A 24,181-nucleotide genomic window follows, 5' to 3' on the forward strand; every position below is an offset into this window, starting at 1 on the left:
GTTGCACAACCCTGTGAGTACTCTAAGCGCCATTGAATTGTACGCTTTCAATGGGTGTGTCGTGTGGTGTGTGAATTATATCTTAATAAAGCTGTTATATATAAAAATAATAATAATGGCAAATGGTGAGACGGGTGATGAAGGAAACAAGTGAAGGCTGAGATGGGGCAGCCCAGGCCACGGTGGGCCCGTGGGGCGTCTCCCAGAGGTGACATCTGAGGCTTGCAGGCGGGGATGGGGGGCCCGTGCAGAGCCCCGGGCGCTCCTGGAGGCCGGCCTGTGTGTCCTGAACTGGACAGGGGCCCTGGGCCTGATCGTGCTGGACTGGACCTGGTAACCTTAGCCCCCTGACACGTGGCCTCAAGGCCCTGTAGAGATACTCCGTCACACCTGCTTCAGTCCAGAGGATTCGGTGGCCCCCCAGGTCACACTGCCGAGGACCGGCTGCTTTCCCTCCAGCCAGTCTGGGAGGGTGGCTCTTTGAGTGTTCTGACTCCGAGGCCTGCCATCCGCCTGAGGGGATCCACCTGCCCAGAGCAGCTTCCCAGCGGGGCAATGGCCATCCTGCTACTCCCAGCCGTGCCTGGGGGGACTTCTGTGTTTATTTTCTTCCCGAGCCATTGAGGGATTTGGGGGCAAAGGCCCTGCCCAGAGCCAGCAATGATGGGAGGTGCCAGAGCAGTGTGCCCGCCCCTGCACCCTGTGGACAGCGGCCCCTGTTCCCCATGGAGCACCTCCTCCCCCCCACTCAGGCCCCTTTGCTCTGCACCCCCCAGGGCCTCCCCAGCCCCTGCCCCCACTGCCCACGTTGAGGTCTTCTGAGCCACAGTCTCCTCCCAGTCTAACCACAAGGGAGCCAGCCAAGCGTTGGAGGGTGCTACTATCACAGGCCAGGCCAAGATGGCGGCCCCAAGAATCCTGCGGGGGGTCCCGGCGGGGAGCCGTGGGAGCTGCCAGCACCACACCATCCCCTTGAGCTTCCCAGCCCAGGAGGCAGGAGGGCGGGAACGTCTGGTCCATGCTGCAGGTAGGAAAGTTGACATCACACACAGGAGGTCACAGAGCCAGTGGGACTCCAGAGTCTGGACTTCTCCCCCCAGATACCGGTCCTCCCACCTCTTGGGGAGCCTCCTGGCCTCCTGGTGGGCTGGGAGAAGCTGGGACTCGGGGGTCTGCTGCTCTGCTGGAAGCTGAGAGCCTCAGGGGGGCCATGAGGGGTGAGGGGGGCACAGCTGGACCCTACACAGCTGAGGGGCAGGGGCCCCCAGGCCCCGGCTCTGGTCCATAGCAGGTGGCCCTCAGTTTATGAAGACAAGTGCGTTAAGGAATGTTAATCAATGGAATCTCTGTCTAACAGCCCCAGTCTGAGGCGCAGGGTGACTGGGGTGCCCACGAGCTGTTCCAGGCCCTCCTTCTGTGTCCAGGGACATTGTCACCTCCTGGCTTTGCCTGAGGGGAGGGCTGTCTGTGTATAAATATTCTCTTCACATAGACCTCTGGACTCTTATTAATGACGCCCACCCGCCCCCTCACCCCGCCCCGTTTGAAAGGCCTTTCCGGAAATTTGGAGAAGGTTCCTCAGAAGCAATCCCAGATGTGCGGGTAGGAGGGCCCCACCCACCCTTCAGTGACCCCCATGCCCATCCCCTCCTGCGACTGTTCTCGTCCCTCCGTGCCGCTCGGCACTTGGGCTGCAGAATTTGTATGTTTGTGACCTAGTTCTTTTTTTGTCCGTCATCAAACTGGGCTGTCCCTAGGGGGATGGGCTGTCTGCCGCATGAGAAGGGCTCTTGGGGAGGCTGGGCTGAGCCCTGCTGGCAGGTCCCTCCCGACCACCCATTTGGCTTGAGGAGAAGGGAGTCCACTTTCTAAGCCTTCTGGCCCTGGGAGCAGGACAGTGGCCACAGGACTCCACTCTGGACCACTTGCCGGCCTAGAGAGCCTGGTCCCCTGGAACCATGCCAGGATGTGCTCGGGTCTGGCGCCTCCCCCTGCCCACTTCCAATCTGGTTCCCTCTGGAGATATGGGGAGGAGCCCCAGGCGGGGCAACTGGGTCACCTCCCAGGGCCCAATTCTTCTTTGTAGGGTTGGCACACGCCATTCTGCACCTCGGGGGATTCAAGGAGCCGGAGTTCATCGCTTGTCACTCTCCTTTGCTTGGCTAAGCTAAGAGATGCCAAGCTAAGGGACAGAATTAGCTCTTTGCTTTAACTCTCAAGGCTCCCCAAGTGGCTGAACCATCGGCGGACGGAGCAGGATGCGGCCTCCTGGGAACCTGCCCAAGGCTTTTTCCCTGGTTCCTCTGGGAAAAGATCCAGAAAAAGACTGAAAGTATCCCAGCGGAGAGGGAGGGGGTAGGGAGGGACCAGGCCCTGCCTAGCTGTCAGGAGAAGACCTTGGGGCTCTGGGAAGACACGAGGTCCCCCTGAAGCCAAGACAGCAATTCTGTTCTCAGTGTGCCCTGGGGAGGGCTGGCTGGGTCTCATCGCTCCTAGATCCACTCAGACCCCTGGGGTCCTCACTGCATTCCCGGACTGCAGGCCAAGTGCCCGGTTTCACGGAAGCCTCAGAAGTCAAATCGTCTCCAAAAGGCCATGAGCCAGCCCGTGAGCACGGAAATGGGCCGCCTCCCAAGGATGGCCAGAAAAGTCGGGGCTCAGCACCCAGAACCGCCTTCCTTCCTCATCTGTCCCTGACCACTGAGATGTGCCATCCCTAACTTATCTCCTGTGACAGCCAGTGACAGCCACCTGGCCTATGGTGCCAGGACAGCAGCGGGGCAGGCCATGCCCAGTGGACCCGCCCAGGTTGTGTCCACACGCCAAAGTGGGGTGATGGTGTGGGTGTGGCCCTTCTGGGCCCGACCTCCACAGGCTGGACCCCTTCAGGAGCTTGCCCCCCACACACACACTTTGGTGACACATACCCTCAAGGACCAAAATGAAAGTGACGAGTCCTGGCTTGGCATCCCCGTCACTTGCCACAGTAAGTGAGGGGGTCAGGGAGAGCGGGCTTCAAATTTGGGCTCCGGTGCCCACAAGCCCTACAAACTTGGGCATACAATTTCCCTTGCTCTGAGCCTGTTTTCCCACCTCTGAAGTGGTCTTTCTAACACCAACCCCCTGAAAGGTCAATGCCTCTTTGGGGCTCTGCTCAGAACCTGGTGTGTATCACCTGGAGGCACCCCATCCCAGCGCAGTATCTCTCTGCCTCTTCCATCCTCTGCCTACATTTCCATTTTTCCTTCTATTCCTATGGACAGCTCCTTCCACGGTGTGGCAGATTGCATTATAGTTCAAAATTACTGACCACTCCTCCAGGGGGATTGTATGCCCAGTGACATCCTCGGAGTGCTTGACTACATGACCTGCTCTGGCCAATGGAATGTGAGCAGAAGTGATGCGCGTTGTTTCCAGGGAGAAAATTTCAGAGCAGGCGCACAGGTTCCCAGGTGTGTCTATTTCTGCCCCAAGGTGACATCATTCCAGATGGAGGCTCCTCTGTCAGCTGGGGCCCTAGAGTGAAGGGGACACGGAGCAGAGCTGCAGCCACCCTCCAAGGACAGGTGGCAACTGTAACACAAGCTCCGTTGTTGGAAGCCATGGACACCTGGGGGTCATATTTTTTTTTGTTTTTTTGGGGATTTTTTTGCGGTACGCGGCCTCTCACTGTTGTGGCCTCTCCCGTTGCGGAGCACAGGCTCCAGATGCGCAGGCTCAGCGGCCATGGCTCACGGGCCCAGCCACTCCGCGGCATGTGGGATCTTCCCGGACCGGGGCACGAACTCGTGTCCCCTGCCTCGGCAGGCGGACTGTCAACCACTGCGCCACCAGGGAAGCGCTGGGGGTCATATTTTGTCTGATACACATTGTAGCTCTTGGAAGTCTTTAAAGGAGTTCCCGAGACCTGACTTTTGTCTTCCACTGCTGCTAGGTGCAGTGGATAAATAACAGTTAAGATGTTAAGCTTCAGGGCTTGGCAGCTACTCAGTAGGTGCTCAATAAACAGTGGATGTGGTTGTGACTTGGCATCTCTGCACACAGACCAGACTGACGACCAGCTGAGCTGCAATCCTACTCTTGCTCTCGTGTGAGTTGTGCGAAGGTGCAGGCTTGGTGCCAGGCTCCAGCAAGCTTCTCCACTGAATTCGTGCCTGTGGTCTTCTCCGTCATCTCCTGGAGCCACTGCCTGCTCCCCTCCCCCACCCCGCCACCCACCTGCGAGAGCTGTGTGGACGGAGGCGCCTTAGATGAGATTCCATTGTCCACCTGTCCCCCGGCCCAAGGTCAGGTTTATTAAGCTTGCTGCAGCAGGAGAGGATGCACACCAGAGGAACACTGGGGCATCTCTCCCCACATCTCCTGTCATTTTTCTCCATTGACTGAGCCCACGTTAATCCCCTCTGCTGTTCCAGACCTCCCTCTCCTTTGCTATTTCACTTCTACCCCCTGCAATCAAATCTGGCCCAGGGGCCCATAGCACCCCCTTAGCACTGGCCTTGCTGTGCTGGTGGTCTTCTGAATTTGGGCTGAATTTGGGGCAACATTCCCCTCTCAGCACCCAGCACGTTGTAGGTAGACAGGAGGGGCTCGATAAAGCCTGGTTCTGCTCTGCTGAGTTGGTGGCCTGGTGGTTGGTGGGGCTGTGGAAGGACAGAGAGCTGGTCTCTGCAGACTAGGTCACTATGGTCCTACCAGGGATGCAGGTAGGAAGGCAAAGTGCCCCCCAACCCATGGCTGTTGGGCAGGGCCTGGCAGAGCTGGCAAGGAGCCATGTACCCCCAGGCCTGGGCTCCAGTTTCTCTCCCGATCTCTGCCTCCTTCTTGCCTACTCCATTCCCGGCAGCTGGGGACCCTGAGCAGACCAATTCTCTCTCAAAGGATGGGGTGCTGTGGTTGGGTGTGGTGCCTTCCCCACTGACCACTAAGGACCAGAGGTCAAGGATTTCAACAAAGGAATTCGCAAAAGCCATCTCTCTTTATTTTGTATTCCTGCCGTTCAACCAGTTTGCACAAGCTGAGGATGAGTGGATTTTGGAGGGGAAGGAGGAGTGTGTGGGCACAGACCCTCCCGGAAATAGTCTATGCACATTGCCGAGGCTGGTTAGACTTGAGAAGCGATTTAACAATAAACTCTACAGAATCAGAAATGTACAAAAGTGTCAAGGCAGCTGCTGGCTGGTTTCTTGCCTCCCCACGGGGGTCAGAGTTACACCCGTCAGTCCTGTGCAAAGGTCCTGGGGCTGGCCTGGGGGCACAGCCAGATTCCTCCCCAGGGGAGGAGCAGTCCTGCTCATGCAGCAGAAGTGTGTCAAGGGACAGGCACATGGGCGTATGCCCAGGTGCCCACACCCCCTCAGGTTCTGTGGCTTTTGAGCCTGTCTCTGCGTCCTGCCTTTATGTTCGCCCTTTGAAAGTGTTCATGCAGGTGTAGGTTCCTGAGAATTTGTGGATCTCCTCGAGGGCAGCCTGTGGGAGTATGCTGGTGGAGTGGGGAGGGAAAAGAGAAGATGGTTAGTGGGGAGACCAGTGGCCGGGTCACTGGTAGCCACACAAGGGGTGTAGTAAAATGATGGTTCCCATAAGCTCTCCCCACCCCTCTCTCCAACATACACCGGCTCCCCCGACAAGCCACCACTACCCACCCCTCCATGGAGGAAGGGCTTTCAGGTAAGTAGGTAAATAGCTATTTACAAGGTAAAGGGCGGGTGTTACCAATTTTCAAAGCCACACTCTTAGCATTTTAGGGCCCAAACGTATCTCAGAGATCAATTAACTCCAAATGCGACTTGTTCAACAAATATTTACTGTGTGGGGCTGAGGGGTTAGGTACTGGGTGTCACCTCCTCTTTTTTTTCCATGTGTTATTTATTAAAGAGCCACACCATGCACGTGGTACAGTTGATGCCCAAATCTGTCCTCTCCGCCATCTCAAGATTCTCAGCCAAGTTTGTTCCACTGCATGGTGATGTCTTCCTATAGCTGGGACCTCAGGTGTTACTTCTCATCCTTTATGTCCCTCCAGATAGTAAAACACCTGCATATACCTTCAGACCTTGTTCTTTAGCATGACACAATTTCTTGCTTCTTGTAGGAAACTTCCCAGACTCACCCCTAGGCCTTTCCTGGGGCTCCGCATAGCTCTATGCTTCCCCAACAACCCCGGAGTTGTGCTTGCTGTTTACTTGTCAAGTCCATGGGTGCCTCTGTGGTAGATATTTCATCTCCGATCCCGGCACTTAGCACAGGGCCCAGTAGAGAGATGCCCTCTGTTCCTCTGTTGAATGAAATTGAAGGGCCCTGGCCCATTCTAGTTGCAACATGGGAAAGTCTCACTTCTGGCTGGAGCAATCTGGAAGGCTTCCTGGGGGTGGTGGCACTAGAGTTGAGCCTGTGAAGATTTCTCTTGGGGAAGGTGAAAGGAGGCACGGTGCAGGGAATGGGGAGGGGCTGGCCTCTGCTTCTTGTGGGAAAGTAGTGGGGGACAGAACAAAAAATGTAGGCTGGGTGCCTACTGTGGAGAGCGCTGAGGTGCTCTAGACAAACTAGCTTTTTTCTAGAATGTCCCCAAAAGCTTCTAAGAAGCTCCCTGAGGTGGAAGATCAGCTCGGCTTTGGTGAGGATCCAAGTCCCTGCTCTCCAAGGCTCACAGAGGCGGCCAAGTAGCATCTCAAAGCAACAGTCAGGATGGACTGAGGGAGGCTGAGGTGTGGCCTGAATGCCCGGAGTCCCCTACTCTGTGTCACTGAAAGGGACTGATGTGTCCCCGGGTCCTGAGGTTTCTTGCCTGCAGTTAGAGTAGCTCCTCAGATGCCCACTGTGTCCACAGCAGCCAGAGGGGAACCTGGTTTCCTGGGGGTTGACATCCGATAAAGGCACTGGGGTGCTTCACCTCCTGAAAAGGCCTTTCAGGTCAGAGGGGTTCAGTCAGCCAGGGGTTGGGGGCCCAGGGGAGCCAAGAGTCCACGGTCACTCGGGCTCCAGGGTCAAAGCTCTCTGTGCAGCATGAGAGGCCTATGAAAACAGTGTTTAGTGGGGCACCTGCAATGGCCCCTTCAGTGTGGGAGTGGGATGGGAATGGTTTGTTGCCCAGAGTCTGGAAAGTTCTAGGGAATGTGATGCTGGGCAAATTTTGGAGGAAGATGGTCTCCTCTGTAAAGCCTACCCGGCAAGGTGGTCTGCCCCGGTAAATCCCACCAGGGATGTTTCTGTGAATCCCGAGCCTTTGGCAACGAAATCCCTGTCTTCCCCATTAACTGATGTTCCTTTTAAAATTTTATTCTATTTTATTTTATTTTTGGCCGTGCCACACAGCATGCGGGATCCTAGTTCCCCAACCAGGGATTGAACCTGTGCCCCCTGCAGCTGAAGCGCAGAGCCTTAACCACTGGACTGCTAGTCTTCCCTATTAGACTGAACTTCCTGAAGGCTAGGGCCAAGATTTAGTCTCTAGAATAGCAGTTCTCAGAGTGTGGCCCAGGAACACCTGGGGGTACCTGAGATCTCTTCAGGGGTCTGTCTGCCAGGTCAAACTATTTTTATTATAATACTGAGACAGGTTTTGACTTTTAAGTCTCATTCTCTCATGAGTGTACAGTTGAGTTTTCCAGAGGCTACATGACATGTGACATCAACAGATTAAAATCAGAAGCAGATATGAGCATCCATTTGTCTTCAATTAATTCAGATAATAAAGAGCTTTGCAAAAATATAAAATAATGCCATTCTTCTTACTACATTTCTTTTTTGGAAAATACATTTACTTTTCACAAAAATATCATTTATGTTAACACTGAATGGATTTTTTCTTGCTATATATAAATGAATAAATGTATAAATCCCATAAAATATTTTCTCAGTTTTAATTTCTAATACATAGATACAACTCACAGAGATAAAAGCACTTTGGGTTCTTCAATAATTTTTAAGATTGTAAAGTGTTCTTGAGACCAACAAGTTTGAGAGCCGCCACTCCTTAGTAAGGATAGTATATCCATGGCACACGTGCCACTGCTCTCACTTTCACGCCCACAGCAGGCAGGCATGACTAACCAATCATCGGGGTACTTTCTCTTGCCTGAGGCCTCTTCCCCACCAGGGTCCACAGGGAGAAGGAGAAATGGCCAGCATGAGCCTGACCCAGAGCTTCCTCCCCCCACCCCATACCTTTTCAAGATAATGAGGGCGTGCATCGTCCACGGGAGGAGGAGGAGGGCCTGATTGAGCTGCACAGCTTCCACCGTCCTCCGGGCCACGGTCTCCGGCTTTAGGGGCGGGAAGAGGTTGGGGAACCTGCAGGCAGGAAGAGACAGTGTGGGTTTCCCCTGAGAAGCGAGCGCTTCTGCTGAAAACCCCTGTGGCTAACATGTCAGGGTCATCCCTTTGGCTTCTCCCGTGTGGGAGACTTGAGACCTGTTTGGAACACTCTCCCTGCCGCCCGGGATGTGTCAGGAGTTCCTCTTCCTCTCACTCCTCCCAGCGAGTCTCCCCTTGAGGATTGAGGGCTTCTAGCCCACCCACCCACCTGGGACCCATTCTTAGAGCACTGCAGAGGGCTCCCCCAAACCTCACTCACATCCCGTCCGGCCCTGCTAAAGCCCTCCTGGGGCCCCTCGCTCTGCTTTCAGTCCTACCCACTCTGGGCCTCACCTTTCCTCCTTCTCACTCTGCCCCAGCGATCCTGGCCAACCCTGTCACTTAAGATCTTTCCCATCTCAGCTGTCCCATCAGCCTGGCTCCTTCCTCCCATCCACTCAGAGTGGCCTCTAATCTCGGCCCCCTGATGATTGCCTTGACTAAATAGAGAACGGCCTTGCCTGTCTGCTTGTTTCCTGTGAATGGCCTGTCTCCCCCATCAGCCTGTGAGTTCCCCAAGGGCAGGAGTCTGGTGGGTCTTGCTCCCGGCTGTATGCCCTGTGTGCAGTGTCTGGGATATAGTACGTGCTCAATAAATGCTTGCTGAGTGGGTAGACACTGAACGATGTGGCATTCCCCTACCACTTGCTGGTTTACTCACTCATTCCCTAATTCATGGATACACTCACCGATTCATTCAAACATCTACAGGGCGTTTCCATGGGGTTGATAAATGAATGAATGGATGAGTAAGCAAACATCAGGGGGTTCTCATGCCTGTTCAGAGACATCTGACCTGAGACCCGTACAGGGATGATGCTCCCTTAGCACCAGGCCTGTGCTGAGTGATCTACAGGCATCATTTGCTCCAACTGCCAGAGAAGGAGGTCAAGGCTCTGGGGATGGTGGGGCCTGGGGATTCAAACCAGGCCCACAGGAGCGCCAGGCCCGGGCTCTGTCTCCCCCGTCCCTCGCTTGCTGCTTGTCCCACTGCTCCTGGGCCTATAGGTGCAGGACTGATGCCGCTGGCTCTGCCTTCAGTCCCACAAAGGGCTGGTGAGCTGCTCCAGCACCAGGAGGATTGAGGGTGATAAGTCACCTGGGGATGATGTCACCCTGAGCAAAACGCAACTCCTGGGCCCCCGGCACGGGCTTGGCTGCCTTCAGAGAGTCCACGGAGCTCGCCCCCAACCCTTGGCTTCCTTTGCCATCATGACGGGCTGCCAGGATGCCCACGACCCTGCAGTCTGGAAGGGCTGGCCTCAGGGTCCTGCGGAGATGGACGCGTGAGATGGCTCGTCACGCTGGAGCCCCACAGACACGGTGGACAGCGTGGGTTTCCAGCCCCCACTTGGGCCGGTGCTGCTTCTGGGGGGACAGGAAGACAGGATGGACAGACCAAGCTCCGTGGGCTCAGGGGGCTCTTCCTGGTAAGATCCGTGCAGGAGAACCTGACAGAGGGGATGCCTCACACACGCCCGCTGGTGGGGCTTTCTCTTTTCCCTCCATGGTGTGTGGGATGGGTACCCGGGGAACCGTCAGAGCTAGGATCTCCCACGGAGGCTGCACAAGCCCCTTGAAAGAGCATGCTCAGCCAATTTCTATCTGTGTCGTCTTGGGCAAGGAGCTTTGCTTCTCAGAGCCTCACTTTCCTCATCTGAGAAACGGGGATAAGAGCTCTCGCAGGGTTGTGGAGGGTCAAACGCAGAAGCGTTTGTAAAGTGTCTGGTGGGGCTGGAACATAAAGATCAGTAAAGAGCAATTTACAAACAACAGCACCCACCTGTATGGCCACTCTTGCCAGAAAACCCATCAGTTTTGCCCTAAACATGTCTCCCACCCTCAATCCCGGGAAGCTGTTAAGCATGGAAGCTGCTAAGCATGGTTGGAGAGGAAGCCAATTCTTTTTCTTTCTTTCTTTCTTTCTTCCTTCCTTCCTTTCTTTCTTTCTTTCTCTTTCTTTCTTTCTTTCCTTCCTTCCTTTCTTTCTTTCTTTCCTTCTTTCTTTCTTTCCTTCTTTCCTTCTTCCTTCCTTCCTTTCTTCCTTCCTTTCTTCCTTCCTTTCTTTCTTTCTTTCTTTCTTCCTTTCTTTCTTCCTTCCTTCCTTCCCTCTTTCCTTCCTTCCCTCCTTCCTTCCTTCCTTTCTTCCTTCCTTCCTTCCTTCCTTCCTTCCTTTCTTTCTTTCTTCCTTCCTTCCTTCCTTCCTTTCTTCCTTCCTCTTTCTTTCTTTCTTCCTCTTTCAAGAAATGGCAGTAGGTTAGGTACCAATCGACATTTTCCTGCCCTTCTCCCAAGCCCTCGGGGCTCACCTGCAATCCACAGGTAACTAACCCTCACCTAGTGCTTACTACTTGCCAGCTGGCTAGTTGATTCACACACAGGAGCTCATCTAGCCTGTGAGGCCAGGGTACCATTATCAATCCCTTCTTACAGACAAGGAAACGAGGCACAGGAAAGCGAAGTAATTTGCCCAAGGTCACAGGGAGCTGGGATTAGGCCCCCGCAGCCTGGGCCCGCATTCTGAGCCACTGTGGGAAAATGATCTGGGGGAGGCCTTGGGTTTCCTTCTTAAAGTGATGGAGAGGAAACTATGCCAGAAGGTGAAACAGGCACAGGGATGCAAGGTCTGTGAATGTCCTGCCCACTTCAGGGCACCCGATTAGAACCATGGGTCGTCACTGTGGCACTTCCATCCAATATGCATTGTTTAAGCACTTCCTGTATACCCAGATGAAAAGAAACCAAACCAAGACATCATGGGGGGAAAAACCAACATGGAACATTAATAGTCATTAATCCAGCCTCCTCTAAATTCAGCATCTATGATAATTTGCATATAAGTCAGGTGTGAAATATATACATCTGTGATGACTGAAGTCTGCTAGGAAGATTTATAACTTATGCACTTATGAAGATGTTTATTGTTAGGAAAAATAATGAGAGCAGCAGTTCGTTACTGAGCATCTCACGTGCCCTGGGCTTCACACTAGATACGTTACATGTGTTATTTCTAATTCTCTCAATAATCCTATGAGGTTAGTATTATTTTCACTGTTTGACAGATGAGCAAAGTAAAGCTCAGAGTGGTAACAAAACTGGTTCAAGATTTCGTCACCATTCAGTAGCTGAGGTGTGATTCCAAACAGGGAGTTGTGTTTTTTCCTTAATTTTATTGAAGTATAGTTGATTTACAATATTGTGTGAATTTCTGCTGTACAGCTAAGTGACTCAGTTATACACACACACACACACACACACACATATATATTCTTTTCCTTTACGGTTTATCACAGGATATTGAAGAGAGTTCCCTGTGCTGTACAGTAGGACCTTGTTGTTTATCCATCCTATATATAATAGTTTGCATCTGCTAATCCCAAACTACCTTTCCTTCCCTCCCCTGCCCCGCCTCCCCCTTGGCAACCACACGTCTGTTCTCCATATCTATGTCTGCAAAACCAGGTGTTTTGATTCTTGATAGCAAAACCAGACTCAGTGATAATCACTAAGGTGTTCTGAGTGAGTCCCACCCGGATGCACTACGCCACATGCCTTCCACTCTCTCAGGAAACCCTCACTGTGACACTTCCACGCTATCCTCATGTTTGGAAGAAGCTGATCCATATCATTTAGAAAGCAAAATTATCATTGTACGTTGCATTGCAAAAAACAAGGAAAATAGTTTTTGGATGATTCCACATTTTCACTTATCTATAATCTTATGCCCCTTCACGAGCGCACATCGTTATAGCACCATTTACTGGGCACTTACTATGTAGCACATACGGTGTTGCGTGCTAGACCCCATTTTATCCCTATCACAGAACCCTAAGGGTAGACATTCCCATCATCCCATTCTACAGATTAGCATCAGAGGCAGGAGAGGGAACTAATCGGGCTCAAGGTCACACACACCCCAGGGGCCTGGCTCCAAAGCACAAGCTCTAAACCAGTGGTTCCCTTTCCCGTTGATTTAAGTGGCCTGGAGGAGGGGTGGGTGGGCTTCGGTATTTCTTTAAACTGAGCTATAATTTGCATACAATAAAAGGCATAAATCTTGTATCCAGCATGATCAATTTTTACCTACGTAGCCCCCGCTCAAGTCAAGAAGAGAGAACATTTCTAAAAGCCTAGAAGGTTCCCTGGTGCTCTCTGCCAGGCTATGTCCCCACTCCTCTTGGGGTGGCCACTGTTCTGATTTCTATCACCTCGGTCCAGTTTTGCCTGTTGTAGAACTTCAGACAAATGGAATCATGCAGAATGCACTTTTACGTCTCTGGTTTCTTTCTCTCAACATTTGAGATTCATCCATATTGTTCACTTACCAATACCTGGTTCCCTTTATATAGCTGGGTAGTATTCCATTGCATGCATTTAGCATGGGAACTCTGTACAAGCCCCCTGACCTGAGAAGCAGGACCCTAAACCACTATAGAACCCCACTGCCCTGCAGAAGGAGAATCAGGTATGAGACCAAAAAGCCAGAGATAAAGGGCTCTGGGTTATTTTAAGATTTTGGGTCTCTGTGTGTAACGAGTCTTTCCCCTGATCCGATCTTGGCTCGGAGGGACTTGGCTCGGAGAGGGGGTCCCCTGCCACTGACCTGACCCTCATGCCCTGGAACATCTCGGTACTGGTGTGGAAGGGCAGCACGGTGGTGGCACTGACGCCTGGACAGTCCAGCAGCCCCAGGGTCAGGCTCTCCATGAAGGCGAAGGCTGAGGCTTTGGACGTGCAGTAGTCGATGGCACCGGGGATGGCAGAGAGCGCCAGCACGGAGTTGAGACACACGATGTGGCCGTTCTGCAGCTCCAGCATCCGTGGCAAGAAGGCCTTGGTGGTCTAAAGTGGGTGGGGAGGTCAGCGTGCAGCAGCCACCGCTTCCAACAGCCCCTCTACCACCCCCTCAGGGAGAACAGACCAGCCTGTACACAACACACTACACCAGCGACCAGGCTTTCCTGGGATGGGAGGCGTGCGGGCCGAGGGCACTGAGCCCCACATTTCAGAAAGTCCAGATGCCTCCTGGGGCAGCCGGTCATTCGTCTTGTCCGGTCACCCTATCCTAGGACATCCCCCCTGGCCTGAGCCCAAGCCCTGGCGAGCCTCTCCCCGCTCCCCTACAGCTCCCAGGATCCCCGGAGGGAAGAAGCATGTCACTGACATGCCCAGGGCTGGCTCAGGCTCAGGATAAACTTACCCAGAACTGGCCCAGGGTGTTGACGTGCTGGGACTTGAGAAGGGCATCATCGTCACTGTCCATCAGGCTCTTCCCGTGGACCACGGCGGCGTTGTTCACCAGGATGGTGATGTCGCCCACCTGTGGGCAACAGGGGGTCGAGGGGCCGTTAGGGCGGGCAGCCCCAGTGGCCTGCACTTGGAGAGGAGGGACCTGGTCTTGGGAAGTCACATCGCCTCTCTGAGCATCAATCTTGATTTGTAAGACGGGGCTAATAACCATACCAGGGTCGTTCTGGGGATCAGAAAGAATTTATGGCTGGGAATTCCCTGGCAGTCCAGTGGTTAGGACTTTGCACTTTCACTGCCGAGGGCCTGGGTTCGATCCCCGATCAGGGAACTAAGATCCTGAAAGCCGTGCAGTGTGGCAAAAAAAAAAACAGAAAAAAGAAATAATTTATGGCACATAATGTACCTGGCACAGAGCACATCTATAATAAATGAGGTTATTGTTACATAAAAATAGTTAACATTTACCATATGTCAGATATCGAATGGTGGTTTCTGCTCTCTTGGAGCTCAGTGATGCATTCAGTCTAAATAGAAGGCTGGAGTCGGGGATTTTCCCAGAGGGCAATGGGACATCTGTCCCCCAGGGCCTAGGATAGAAACTCACAAGATCTAAACTTCCAAAGGGGACAACAGGTGATCAGTCCGCTTACGTAATCAACCTGTGTCCTAGTCCCTGCCCCCTGCAACACACACACGCACATGCATGCACAACTTGGGCCAGCTTCGTAGGAAAGCCCTCCAAGATGCCCTGAAAATAGCCATTCTGCCATAGGCAAAGCTCTCTCCCAGGCCACGTGAGAATGTTCTCTTTGGCCAGCATTCCCCCGCAGTGTCTGGCAGAGCTGAGGCCGGCCCCTCGCAGGCTGCCCACCTTCTCCCGGACAGCTTTGGCCGTCTGGTACACCTCCTCCCGGTTGCCCACATCGCAGATGAAGTAGTGGCACTCGGTGCCCATCTGCCGAATCTCCTCCGTCGTCTCCTTCAGGCATTTCTCAGTCCGGCCCCACAGAACGATCTGGAAGGAGAGGATAGCAGTACTGAACACGTGGTCATTAAGGAAGCCATCGTGATTCAATGATTGCCATCAGAAATTCAGTATGTAATCTGCCCCAGGACTGGCCTCCCTGATTCCATTCAAAGAGAGTATGAAAAGTCACGATATGATTTGTTAAAGGGATATATATAGCCTACTCTGAAGGGAACCAAGAGTTTCTGAGCCAGTTCATGACCCATTTGGTGGATGCGTGATTCACAAGTCTTTCTTACGTATTGCTTCCGGGAGGAGGTCTCCTGTCGGCCCAATTCCAATGATCCTACCTAGTTAAAAGTAGTAGCAGAGCTCTTTCTGTACAATGTTCCAGAATGCTCTGAACTAGAAACAAGCTGGCCTTCTCACCACTGAGGTCTAGAGCCCCACTGATGAACGGACTGCGCGGTTCTGACCGTGAGGTGCCTGGAGGCTGAGCAAAGCCTTCCCTTCCACCCAGCTGTGGTCTGGCAGAAGGAGGGCCGGGAAGACAGGCAGCTGGGCTCCTCTGGGGAAGGAAACACGACCTCACCCCACAGGTAATAAACACGGGACTCATTACACCAGGAAGTGACCCTGGCAGGACGAAGACATGAATCCTTAAAGGGGGTTGGACAAATTTATGAATGGCTGGCCATAAAAGGCCGGGCTAATTCTCAACCTTGACCCACAGGAGAATGACACTCCTTCCCATGGTACGTCGTGTGGTCCAGAGAGGCCCCTGTTGGTAAAAGAACCAGGGTCGGGTGACGGGGAACGAAGAATCCTGAGACCCAGCTGAATCAGCACAGAGGGAGAAAGGCTGGGGGCTGGAGAGAATCAGAGAAAGGAAGAGATAAAAGGCTCCTGGGGGATTAATCTAATGGGTTTCTATTTTTGTTTCCTCTCTTCCTTTAAAAAAGTATCAATGAAATTTCTCCTTAAAAAATAAAACCTAACACGGAACCCCATGTGTGAAACCAGTAAAAGGAACAAATTACACGTCCAACTCCATATTTTCTTACACTAAAAGCAACGAATGAGAGTAGAAGGGCTGAGCTGGGAAGACAAACATTTTCAAGTGGGAGTGATGGATTAACTCCAGTCACGCCAGACCAGAATCTAACTGATTTCTGTACTTTGCTCTGGACTTGGTATGGAGAAAAGTCACGCAGATAAGTAGTTGTTGGTGATAACCGTTTATCAATTGTTTATCTTGAAATCTCAGAACTTTCACATAACCAAAAAAGGCACAAAATGGGTTAGCTGGTGGGACACACAAATGTGTCTGTCGGTGGCTCCCATGGATTTGACTTTTTTATTAGAGTTTTTAAAACTTTCAAAATATTTCTTAAAGGAAAATAAAAGTGTTCTTTCAACTCTTGAAACATCTCTGGGAAAGCCCAGTTTGAAAACCCCACCTTGTCCAACCAGTTTATTTATTTTAATTGAAGTCTTGAAATACAGGAAAGGCTTTACGAGGGAGAATTCCATCAGCCACCCTCCACGACCACAAAAGTCCTTCAAGAGCAAAAGGTCTGCAATTAGGCAGGCTCCAAGGGACACTTTCTTGTCTGTTGAACTAAAAACAGACTTAGAATGTGTCCCTCCAGGAGAGGCTGGAGAGATTCCCTTCACGGAGAAGACATAAACATCTGTTCAGGCATCTTCCACCATATCAGACCTCACTCTTGCCTGGTAGTCACTGTCATCCTAGTTTCCTTCCATCCTCCCTTGTCACCCCATCTGTCTGTCCATCCATCCATCCACTCATCCATCCATCCATCCACCCCACTCCATCATCCATCCATCTAATTTCTGAGTATGTCAGTCTGAGGTGAAGGAAATCCTTGGCCTCCTTTCTCATACCCTGGTCCCTGCCTAACCCCATCCCACCTCCATCTCATATAGGGAACAGGACCCTGGGGCTTGCAGGGTTTCCTAGGGCCTGGCTGAGGATGAGAGAGGTGCCTCCGGGACTCTGAGAACTTCTGGACAAGAGAAGGCAAGCTTAAAGTGGGGGTAGGGGCTTGTTGGAAGGTGCAGCGGTCCAGGTGCCTGGGAGCACAAGAAAACCAGCAGACAGGGAACAGGGAAGGCCAGCTCGGTCTGCATGGCTGGAAGGACAACCTGGAGAGGGAAACAGGGGCTAGGGTGAGGGAGGCGAAACGAAGGCTGTGCCCCACTGTCTTCCATGTATATAAACCCAGGTGGGACGCTGAGGTCTGGTCATGTCCTTTTGGGGGTCTGTTGAGGATGCCCCTGGTGGGCTGGGGGACTGGCCTCACGCTCTGTGCTCAGAGGCCCCACCTCTCCCCAGACACTGTGACGGGTTTGCTTTCTGTCCTCCTCACCCCACCCCTCTGAGCAGGGAGCTCCCGGGTCCTTGATCCTGCCTTGTTCATTTCATATCTCAGGGCCCAGCAATGCAAATGCTGTTTGTTGAGCGAATGAATGAAGGTTCATGGCCGTAGGTGGGACAGGATGGGAGGTGGTTAAATAGCCTCTGTGAGGCTGAGACGAGCCCAGTTTCCTCGACTGAGCCATTTAGGGTCCCAGAACCTTCAACACAGAGGCTGCTTAGCCCAAGAGTCAGCGAGACCCGGACTTTCACCCAGAGCCTCAAAACCACCCAGGACTGAGCTGTGAGGTGAGGCCCAGGCCGGTGTGTGTGTGCCTCGGTGCGCCTCTCTCTGTGCGTGTCTGAGTGAATGAGCCTCTCTCTGCACGCATGCGTGCGTGTGCAGCCTCTGCACTGCTGTGCATTTCCTCAGGCGAGTCCCTGGGGAGCCAGGCTGGGCATCTTCCCGTCTTAGGACCCAGGTGCGTCTCCATGGTGACAGGGAGGCCAGGGCTGGTCACCTTGATGGAGCCTTCCAGTAACTGAGCCACTGGGGGTGGGAGGTGAGGGAGAGCGCTGCGTGGAGGGATGGGGGCCCTTCCTGGCTAGGAGCCGCCCAGTTGGAGCTGCTACAGCCACTGTCCCTCCTCTTCCAGTGCCCTGCCCGGACCCCTCTGGTGACCCAGAGTCACCGACCAGGAACCTGGCAGGTACAGCTCAGAGGCTGGTCCGGGTGGCTTCTCACCAGAGTCACCTGGGGGTGACCCCGGACAGCTGACAGGACAGGAGTCCCACCCAGTGCCCAAATGAGGGTAAGGATGGGGTGGGCGGGAGGCAAGGGGCTGAGAGGAGCGTGGGGTAAGCAGCCTGGGGAGAGGGCAGATTTATGAGCCCTTGGAACCCAACATGGCCTCCTCTTAATCAACTCCCAGGACAGGGCTTAGCTGGGGAGGGTCAGCGGCCCCGGGATTTACGCTTAAGCCGAGTTTATAAAATAAGAGCTCAGGGGCACTCGACACCCCCCGGCCTCCCCTCCCCTCGGGGGGCAAATGGCGAGCTTCCGTCCTGGGGAGGAGGAGGGAAAGGGGGGTGAAGACCTCTGGCGTCCCAGGCCTCCCAGCAGAGGCACGGGGTGCCGCCCTCCTCTCCCTCGGAGCTGCCCTCGCAGCGAGCCTGAACCCCCGAGCAGCCCCCAAAGCTGAAGGCTATCACGATCCACTTTTTTTTTTTTTGCGGTACGCGGGCCTCTCACTGTTGTGGCCTCTCCCATTGCGGAGCACAGGCTCCGGAGGCGCAGGCTCAGCGGCCATGGCTCACGGGCCCAGCCGCTCCGCGGCATGTGGGATCTTCCCAGACCGGGGCACGAACCCGCATCCCCTGCATCGTTAGGCGGACTCTCAACCATTGTGCCACCAGGGAAGCCCACGATCCACGTTTTATGGCTGAGGACACTGGCTCAAAGGCACTGAGTTAACTCGTCCAAAGTCGCACTCAGTGGGTGGCGGGGGCAGAATTTGAACCCGGAGACTTTGTCCTCAGCAGATGCACTCCTGAAACCCAAGGGACGGTGGGATTTTTCTGAGCATTGAGAATTCTGCTCCCGAATCCCCTGAGTCCTCACCCCAGTGTTTATTCCCACCCAGACCTCAGCTTCATGTCCCTCAACATCCACAACCCCTTGACAGGACCACACAGACGGCCTGCAGCGGGCTGGGTGCTGTGCCTTTGCGGGATTTAACGGAGAGCAAAACAGACATGGTCTCTGCCTCAGGGAGACAGCGAAGGAATGAGAAAACAGCCGGACACAAACCGCTGTGAGTGGGATAAAGAATAAAAAGGGGAACGCTGTTGAAACTGGGGCATTTCTGTGGTCGCTGTATTATGCCCGTTGTATATCTAAGGAAACTGCAACTCAGAGAGGCTAAGCAACTTGTCTGAGGTCACACAGCAACCAAGGGGCAGAGGTGGGATTTGAACTGAGGTTTTTCACCATGATTCCCTCTCCCAGTAGGAGAATGGAGTCTTGTGAGGATGAAACATGCAAAAGCTGGCACCCACCTAGTGTTCAGCATCGGCTCTCTGTTATTATTTCCCACAGAGAGGAAGAGCTGAGAAAATCACAGCACAGCCCCTTGATATACCCTCTTCGGCAGCCACTAGAATGATAAGAGTTCACACCATGGAAAAATGGTCAGGAGAAAAGGGTGCAGCATTATCCATATGGGATAATCTCAGCTCTAAAAACGTAGTAAGTTGGTGGATGTCACCAGGCTACACAAGAACAGGGCTTGTCTTGGGTGGGATCATAGGTTTGCTTCTTTGTGCTTGTCTATACAGGAAAAATGCCTCTGAAAGACAAGTTCCATCATTTATGATCTTAAAAAAGGAGGACAGAATAAAAGCTTTCCCACAGATCATTTCCAAAACAGGCCATTTTTCACACAAGTAACTCAGCACAGCCGGTCCAACCCTGGCTTGCTCCCCAGGTCCCTGGCATTGCCTCTTCAGGGCTCCCATCCACTGTGAGGTGACTATCTGCCTGTCTCTCCCCACTGCTGAGTGAATGCATGAGGGAGCTCACTGGGGCTCCAGAGTTCCCAGCTTACACTCACTCATTACGCACTGTAGTTGGCCCTGTGTGTGCTGTCTCACCATTTCACATCTACATACTGTCTCCTGGAGGGCAGGAACTAAATCTCACCCATCCTGGGTTCACTGTGACCCTACCTAGCGCCCAGCACAGACTGTTTTTCTCTGCTTTAAATGCCAAGGCTACTTGTGGACTCTTATTCATCCTGCAGAACCCTGCTTGAATGGCCCCGCAATTCTGAAGCTTCCCTGGCTCCTCCTTCCATCATCCCTACAACAATAACAACACCACTATATACTGGCTAACATTTATTGAACACTTTACATCCAAGTGTTTTCTCCTGTCATACTCACAATCCCACCAGTAGGTATGACTTCTCTCTCCATTCCACAGGTGAGGTGCAGACAGATGAAATGACTTACCCAAGGTTACACCGCTTATAAGCAGCCGCATCGTGTGACTCAGAACCCATGTTCCTGAGTGCCAACACTAGCTCTTGTTTGTCCCGCCACTAGTGCACAGATGTGAGTGTGCTGGGCCTATTTGTGAACAAGCTCCTCCACAGGCTCGGGAGGTCCTCCAGGGAGTCAGTCATCTCCTAACCTCAGCATCCAGCATGGGCCAGGTACAGAGTAAAAGCCAGTGAGCATTGTTTCATGGCACTGGTCCCAGGAGGCCTCGAGAAAAATCTGCTGATCAAAGAACAGTGAGCGCCTCTCCTCCACCCGGCCTTGCCTCCCTCACCCAGAGGGACTCACACAAATGCTTGGCCTTGGCGTTCATTGCTGGAGTTCAGCTGTGGCGCATGGTCCCACCAGGGACATGAGCTGGGTGGCCTCCGGGTGGGTCCCAGGAGGAGCATCTGTTTATAATTGGCAGCCCTGGAAAGATCCAAGACCCTAGGCAGGTCTTTGGCAGGCATGTCCCATGGGCTCCATGTTTTGGAGCAGAGCGGTGTTCAGCTGGCTTCTCAGAAGGAAGGAAAATACCCACCAGACCCCAAAGCACGGCAGGGTGGGGAGGGGCGGGAAAGTCACAATTTGGAGGGCACATAGCTCTCCACGCCCAGCACCTCCAGCAGGAGGGTATGAATAAAAATCTATCCTGTGGCCAGATGAGAACAAGCAAACAGCAGAACCGAGCGTGTGATACACAGCAGGTCGCCAGCAAGGAGGGGCTGAGCGGACACACCTGTGGGCGGGCAGGTCATATTTGAAACACTGATATACACACTCTCAGTAGGTATGCCTATAGGATGTTACATTTTGAGCTTTCTCCTCTTTCACATCCCTGTCCATTTCCAAAAAGAGACCTCTCTCTCTCTTGAGTAGAGTAGCCTAGAACATGGGCTCCGGAGCCAGATAGCCTTGGTTCAGTTCTCTGATCTACCACTTACACAAACTTGGGAAACTCACATAACCTCTCTATAAATTAAGGTTATGAAGCATCCACTTGGAAGGGTGGTTGGGAGGATGAGGAAAGGACATGACAAATGCTAGCTATTATTTTTATTATTACTACTACTTCTACTATTATTATTAACCCAGGAACAGAAATAGATCGCCCCTTGCTCGCAGAAGATCCCGCCACCCTCCACAAAACTGGAGTCACGGGGGTGATGGATGCCTCGAAGACCCCAGCTGGGGCTTCTTTGCCTCACCTGTGGACACAGCCTTGACCGGGGTTGAACCCCAGAATCTTAGAGAGCTCCCCATTCCCATCCTTCCACCAGATTTAGAGGACCCTCCTTTGTTCACACCCCCAACCCAGGAAGGAGGAGACCAGCGTCAAAAGTGTCCAGCTGCAAAGCAGGCTGCGGGTCACCCATTAGGAGGATTTCTTAGGAGGAGAGGTTTTCACGCTGAGCTCTGGGGACCCTGGGGGCTCTAGTGAGGAGCTTCAGGGGCTGCCGAGGGGTGGGGGGCTTGGTAGACAGGGTCCCAAGCCGGCTCTCCATCCTCCATCATCCAGAGAAGTGGCACTTTCATTGGGCTTCTATAGTAGTCATTTCTACAAAGATTCTGCTGCTAAAAAAAAAAAAAAAGAATAAAGTTTGAATGCTAGCACTCTTGCTCACAGCCCTTTGCTCTTTAGGACGGAAGTTTTTTTCTTTTTCCTACGAATGAACCCGGGTTGGATGCCTCTAGCTCTCACCCATTGGGAGTGCTGGCCTATCACTCCCACATCCCCAACAAGCCATCAGCCTTTCTTCTTCCAAAAGGCAACTGATGACAGAGATCGGGTACCGTCTCCAGCTGTCTCCTTCCTGGACTTCCTTTCTGCCTTTTCTCCTGGGAGCCCTATTTCCAGACCCCTGTCTGCACCCTGCCCTTTGAGCAGCCTCAGGTTCATTACCTGTGTCCCGCTGTTGAGCCGTGACCTCAGCGGGTCACCACAGGGCCTCTCTCTTAGGGACGTAGGCCAGAGCCAGCCTTCCTCTCTGGCTCCTGCACCGCTGAGCGGCAGGCAGGGCCTCCCACGGAGCCGCGTGGTCGGATTGCACAGGCTCGTCCCCTGCCCGGGCCTGCAGAGAATGTTCTGGCTACTGCTGGCTCAGCTGTTGGAGAGGATTGTTTTGAAGCTCCTCAAATTAGATTGCCCAGCGGTGTCCTCTTCCCACAAGTCGCTGACCACAGCCCGGGGCCGGCAGAGACTTCCGGCCACCGTCCAGCTGGTCCCTTAGGAGGCACGGGGATGACCACGAGTGCTCGCTACCTGCCTGCACTGAGCTCAGCAGCTGCTGTGGTCTCTCACCTCGTCCTCTGGCAGCTCTAGGAGGGGGATACTGTACCCATTTCACACTCGAGAAAACCGAGGCACAGGGGCTATTCGATACACCCAAAGTTACTCAGCTGGTAGGTGGCAGAGCTGGAACTCCAACCTGCGTGGTCTGATGCCCCATCCTGTGCCCTCCGCCTCTGTCCTTCACCTGCAGGAGCAAAGGGACCCTGTAAAAGGATGGATCCATTCATTGCACGGGTGTCCCACGTGCCATGGGACGAGGACTGCACAGCGAGGCGTCCACATCCTGCGGAAAGAAGGAAAGACGCCACCCTGTCCTGGTACAGTGCCTGGTCTTGCTGACTATTTGTTGAATGGGTGACAGTGACGACCCTCGCCCCACTGCCAGGATACCGGTGGCCTTTAGAGCGCAGGTTGGCATGGCGCCCAGGGCTGGCGGTTGGGCGTACGCCAGGAGCATCCTCGGTTCCGTCACCTCCTTCACTGCTACCCCTCTGGGCCCAGCCCCCATCATCCCTCACCTGGACCACAGCCATGGCCCAAAGTGGTCTCCCAGCTTTGACCTTTGCCCCAGTGCCCCTGCCTCGGTCTATTCTCAACAAAGTAGCCAGAGAGATCCTTCTAGAACGTAAGTCAGACCTTGTCACTCTGCTTACAACTCCCAGTGGCTCCCATCTCACCCAGAGCGAAATTGACAGTGTTTACTATGACCACAAGCCTGTCCTGCTCCAACGTGCTCCTGTCTCTCTGCCCCCCTCAGCTCCTCCCCTCCCAGGGCTGACTGGTCTCCACCACATTGGTCTCCTTGCCTGCATAACCACCCAGCCGACTTCTACCTCAGGGCCTTCACACCAGCTGTTCTCTGTCCTCTTTGCCCAAGTGGCCCCCTCCCCACACCCTCTCTTCTTACAGGTTCTGCTCAAATGTCTCTTTACCTGAGAGGCCTTCATGTAAAGTCCTCCCGACCCCCACAGATATTCTCTCCCCAACACTACCCCTGCTTTTTAAAAATAATTTTTTATTAATAGTCTTTGTTTTTTAGAGCAGTTTTAAATTATAGCAATCGTGAGCAGAAGGTACAGAGTTTCCACTGAACTCCTGCCGCTGCCACATGCACAGCCCCCCCGCTATCGACAACCCTCTCCAGAACGGTACATGTGTTACACTGATGAACCTACACTGACACAACATTATCACCCGAAGTCCATGGTTTACATTAGGGTTCGCTTTTGCTGTTGTACCTTCTATGGGTTTTGGCAAATGTATCCACCACTGTAGTATCAGAGAGAGTGGTTTCACTGCCCTAAAGATCCTCTAGGGTCTCCCTCCTTTCCTCCGACCCCTGGCAACAACTGATCTTTTTACTGTTTCCATAGTTTGGCCTTTTCCAGAATGGCATATAGTTGGAATCATCCAGGATGTAGCCTTTTCAGACTGGCTTCTTTCACTTGGTAATATGCATTTAAGGTTCTTCTGTGTCTTTTCACGGCTTGATGGTTCATTTCTTTTCAGCGCTGAATAATATCCCATTGTCTGAATGTTCCACAGTTTATTTACCCATTCCCCTACTGAAGGACTTTTTTTTTTTTTTTTTGCGGTACGCGGGCCTCTCACTGTTGTGGCCTCTCCCGTTGCGGAGCACAGGCTCCGGACACACAGGCTCAGCGGCCATGGCTCACGGGCCCAGCTGCTCCGCGGCATGTGGGATCTTCCCGGACCGGGGCACGAACCCGCGTCCCCCGCATCGGCAGGCGGACTCTCAACCACTGCGCCACCAGGGAAGTCTCTGAAGGACATTTTGGTTGCAAGTTTTGGCAATTAGGAATAAAGCTGCTATAAACATCCGTGTGCATGTCCCTGCTTTGTTAACTTCCCAGATCTCTTCTTTTTCGGTCGC

At 53.2% G+C, this 24,181-nt stretch overlaps 1 protein-coding gene across 7 annotated transcripts in view; it reads right to left on the reverse strand.

Annotated features, from left to right (window-relative positions):
* Nucleotides 1-4,959: 4,959 nt before the first annotated feature.
* DHRS3 (dehydrogenase/reductase 3) overlaps nucleotides 4,960-24,181 on the reverse strand; it is a 42,068-nt gene continuing 22,846 nt past the window's right edge. For 3 of the 7 annotated variants that reach the window (XM_032602907.1, XM_032602901.1, XM_032602885.1), the window contains 7 exons: nucleotides 14,477-14,620; nucleotides 13,556-13,675; nucleotides 12,959-13,197; nucleotides 9,455-9,625; nucleotides 8,167-8,292; nucleotides 6,788-6,905; nucleotides 5,394-5,482 (listed from right to left, as the gene is read on the reverse strand). In XM_032602907.1, coding sequence (XP_032458798.1) covers nucleotides 6,794-6,905; nucleotides 8,167-8,292; nucleotides 9,455-9,625; nucleotides 12,959-13,197; nucleotides 13,556-13,675; nucleotides 14,477-14,620 — 912 coding nt within the window. In that variant the 3' untranslated portion in view covers nucleotides 5,394-5,482; nucleotides 6,788-6,793. Of the gene's footprint in view, nucleotides 5,483-6,787; nucleotides 6,906-8,166; nucleotides 8,293-9,454; nucleotides 9,626-12,958; nucleotides 13,198-13,555; nucleotides 13,676-14,476; nucleotides 14,621-20,300; nucleotides 20,765-24,181 lie in introns of those variants that run through there. The other 4 variants (XM_032602937.1, XM_032602892.1, XM_032602918.1 and 1 more) reach the window with 4 other exon arrangements.

The sequence above is a fragment of the Phocoena sinus genome, chromosome 1 (assembly GCF_008692025.1).
Source record: "Phocoena sinus isolate mPhoSin1 chromosome 1, mPhoSin1.pri, whole genome shotgun sequence".
NCBI classification, from domain to species: domain Eukaryota; kingdom Metazoa; phylum Chordata; class Mammalia; order Artiodactyla; family Phocoenidae; genus Phocoena; species Phocoena sinus.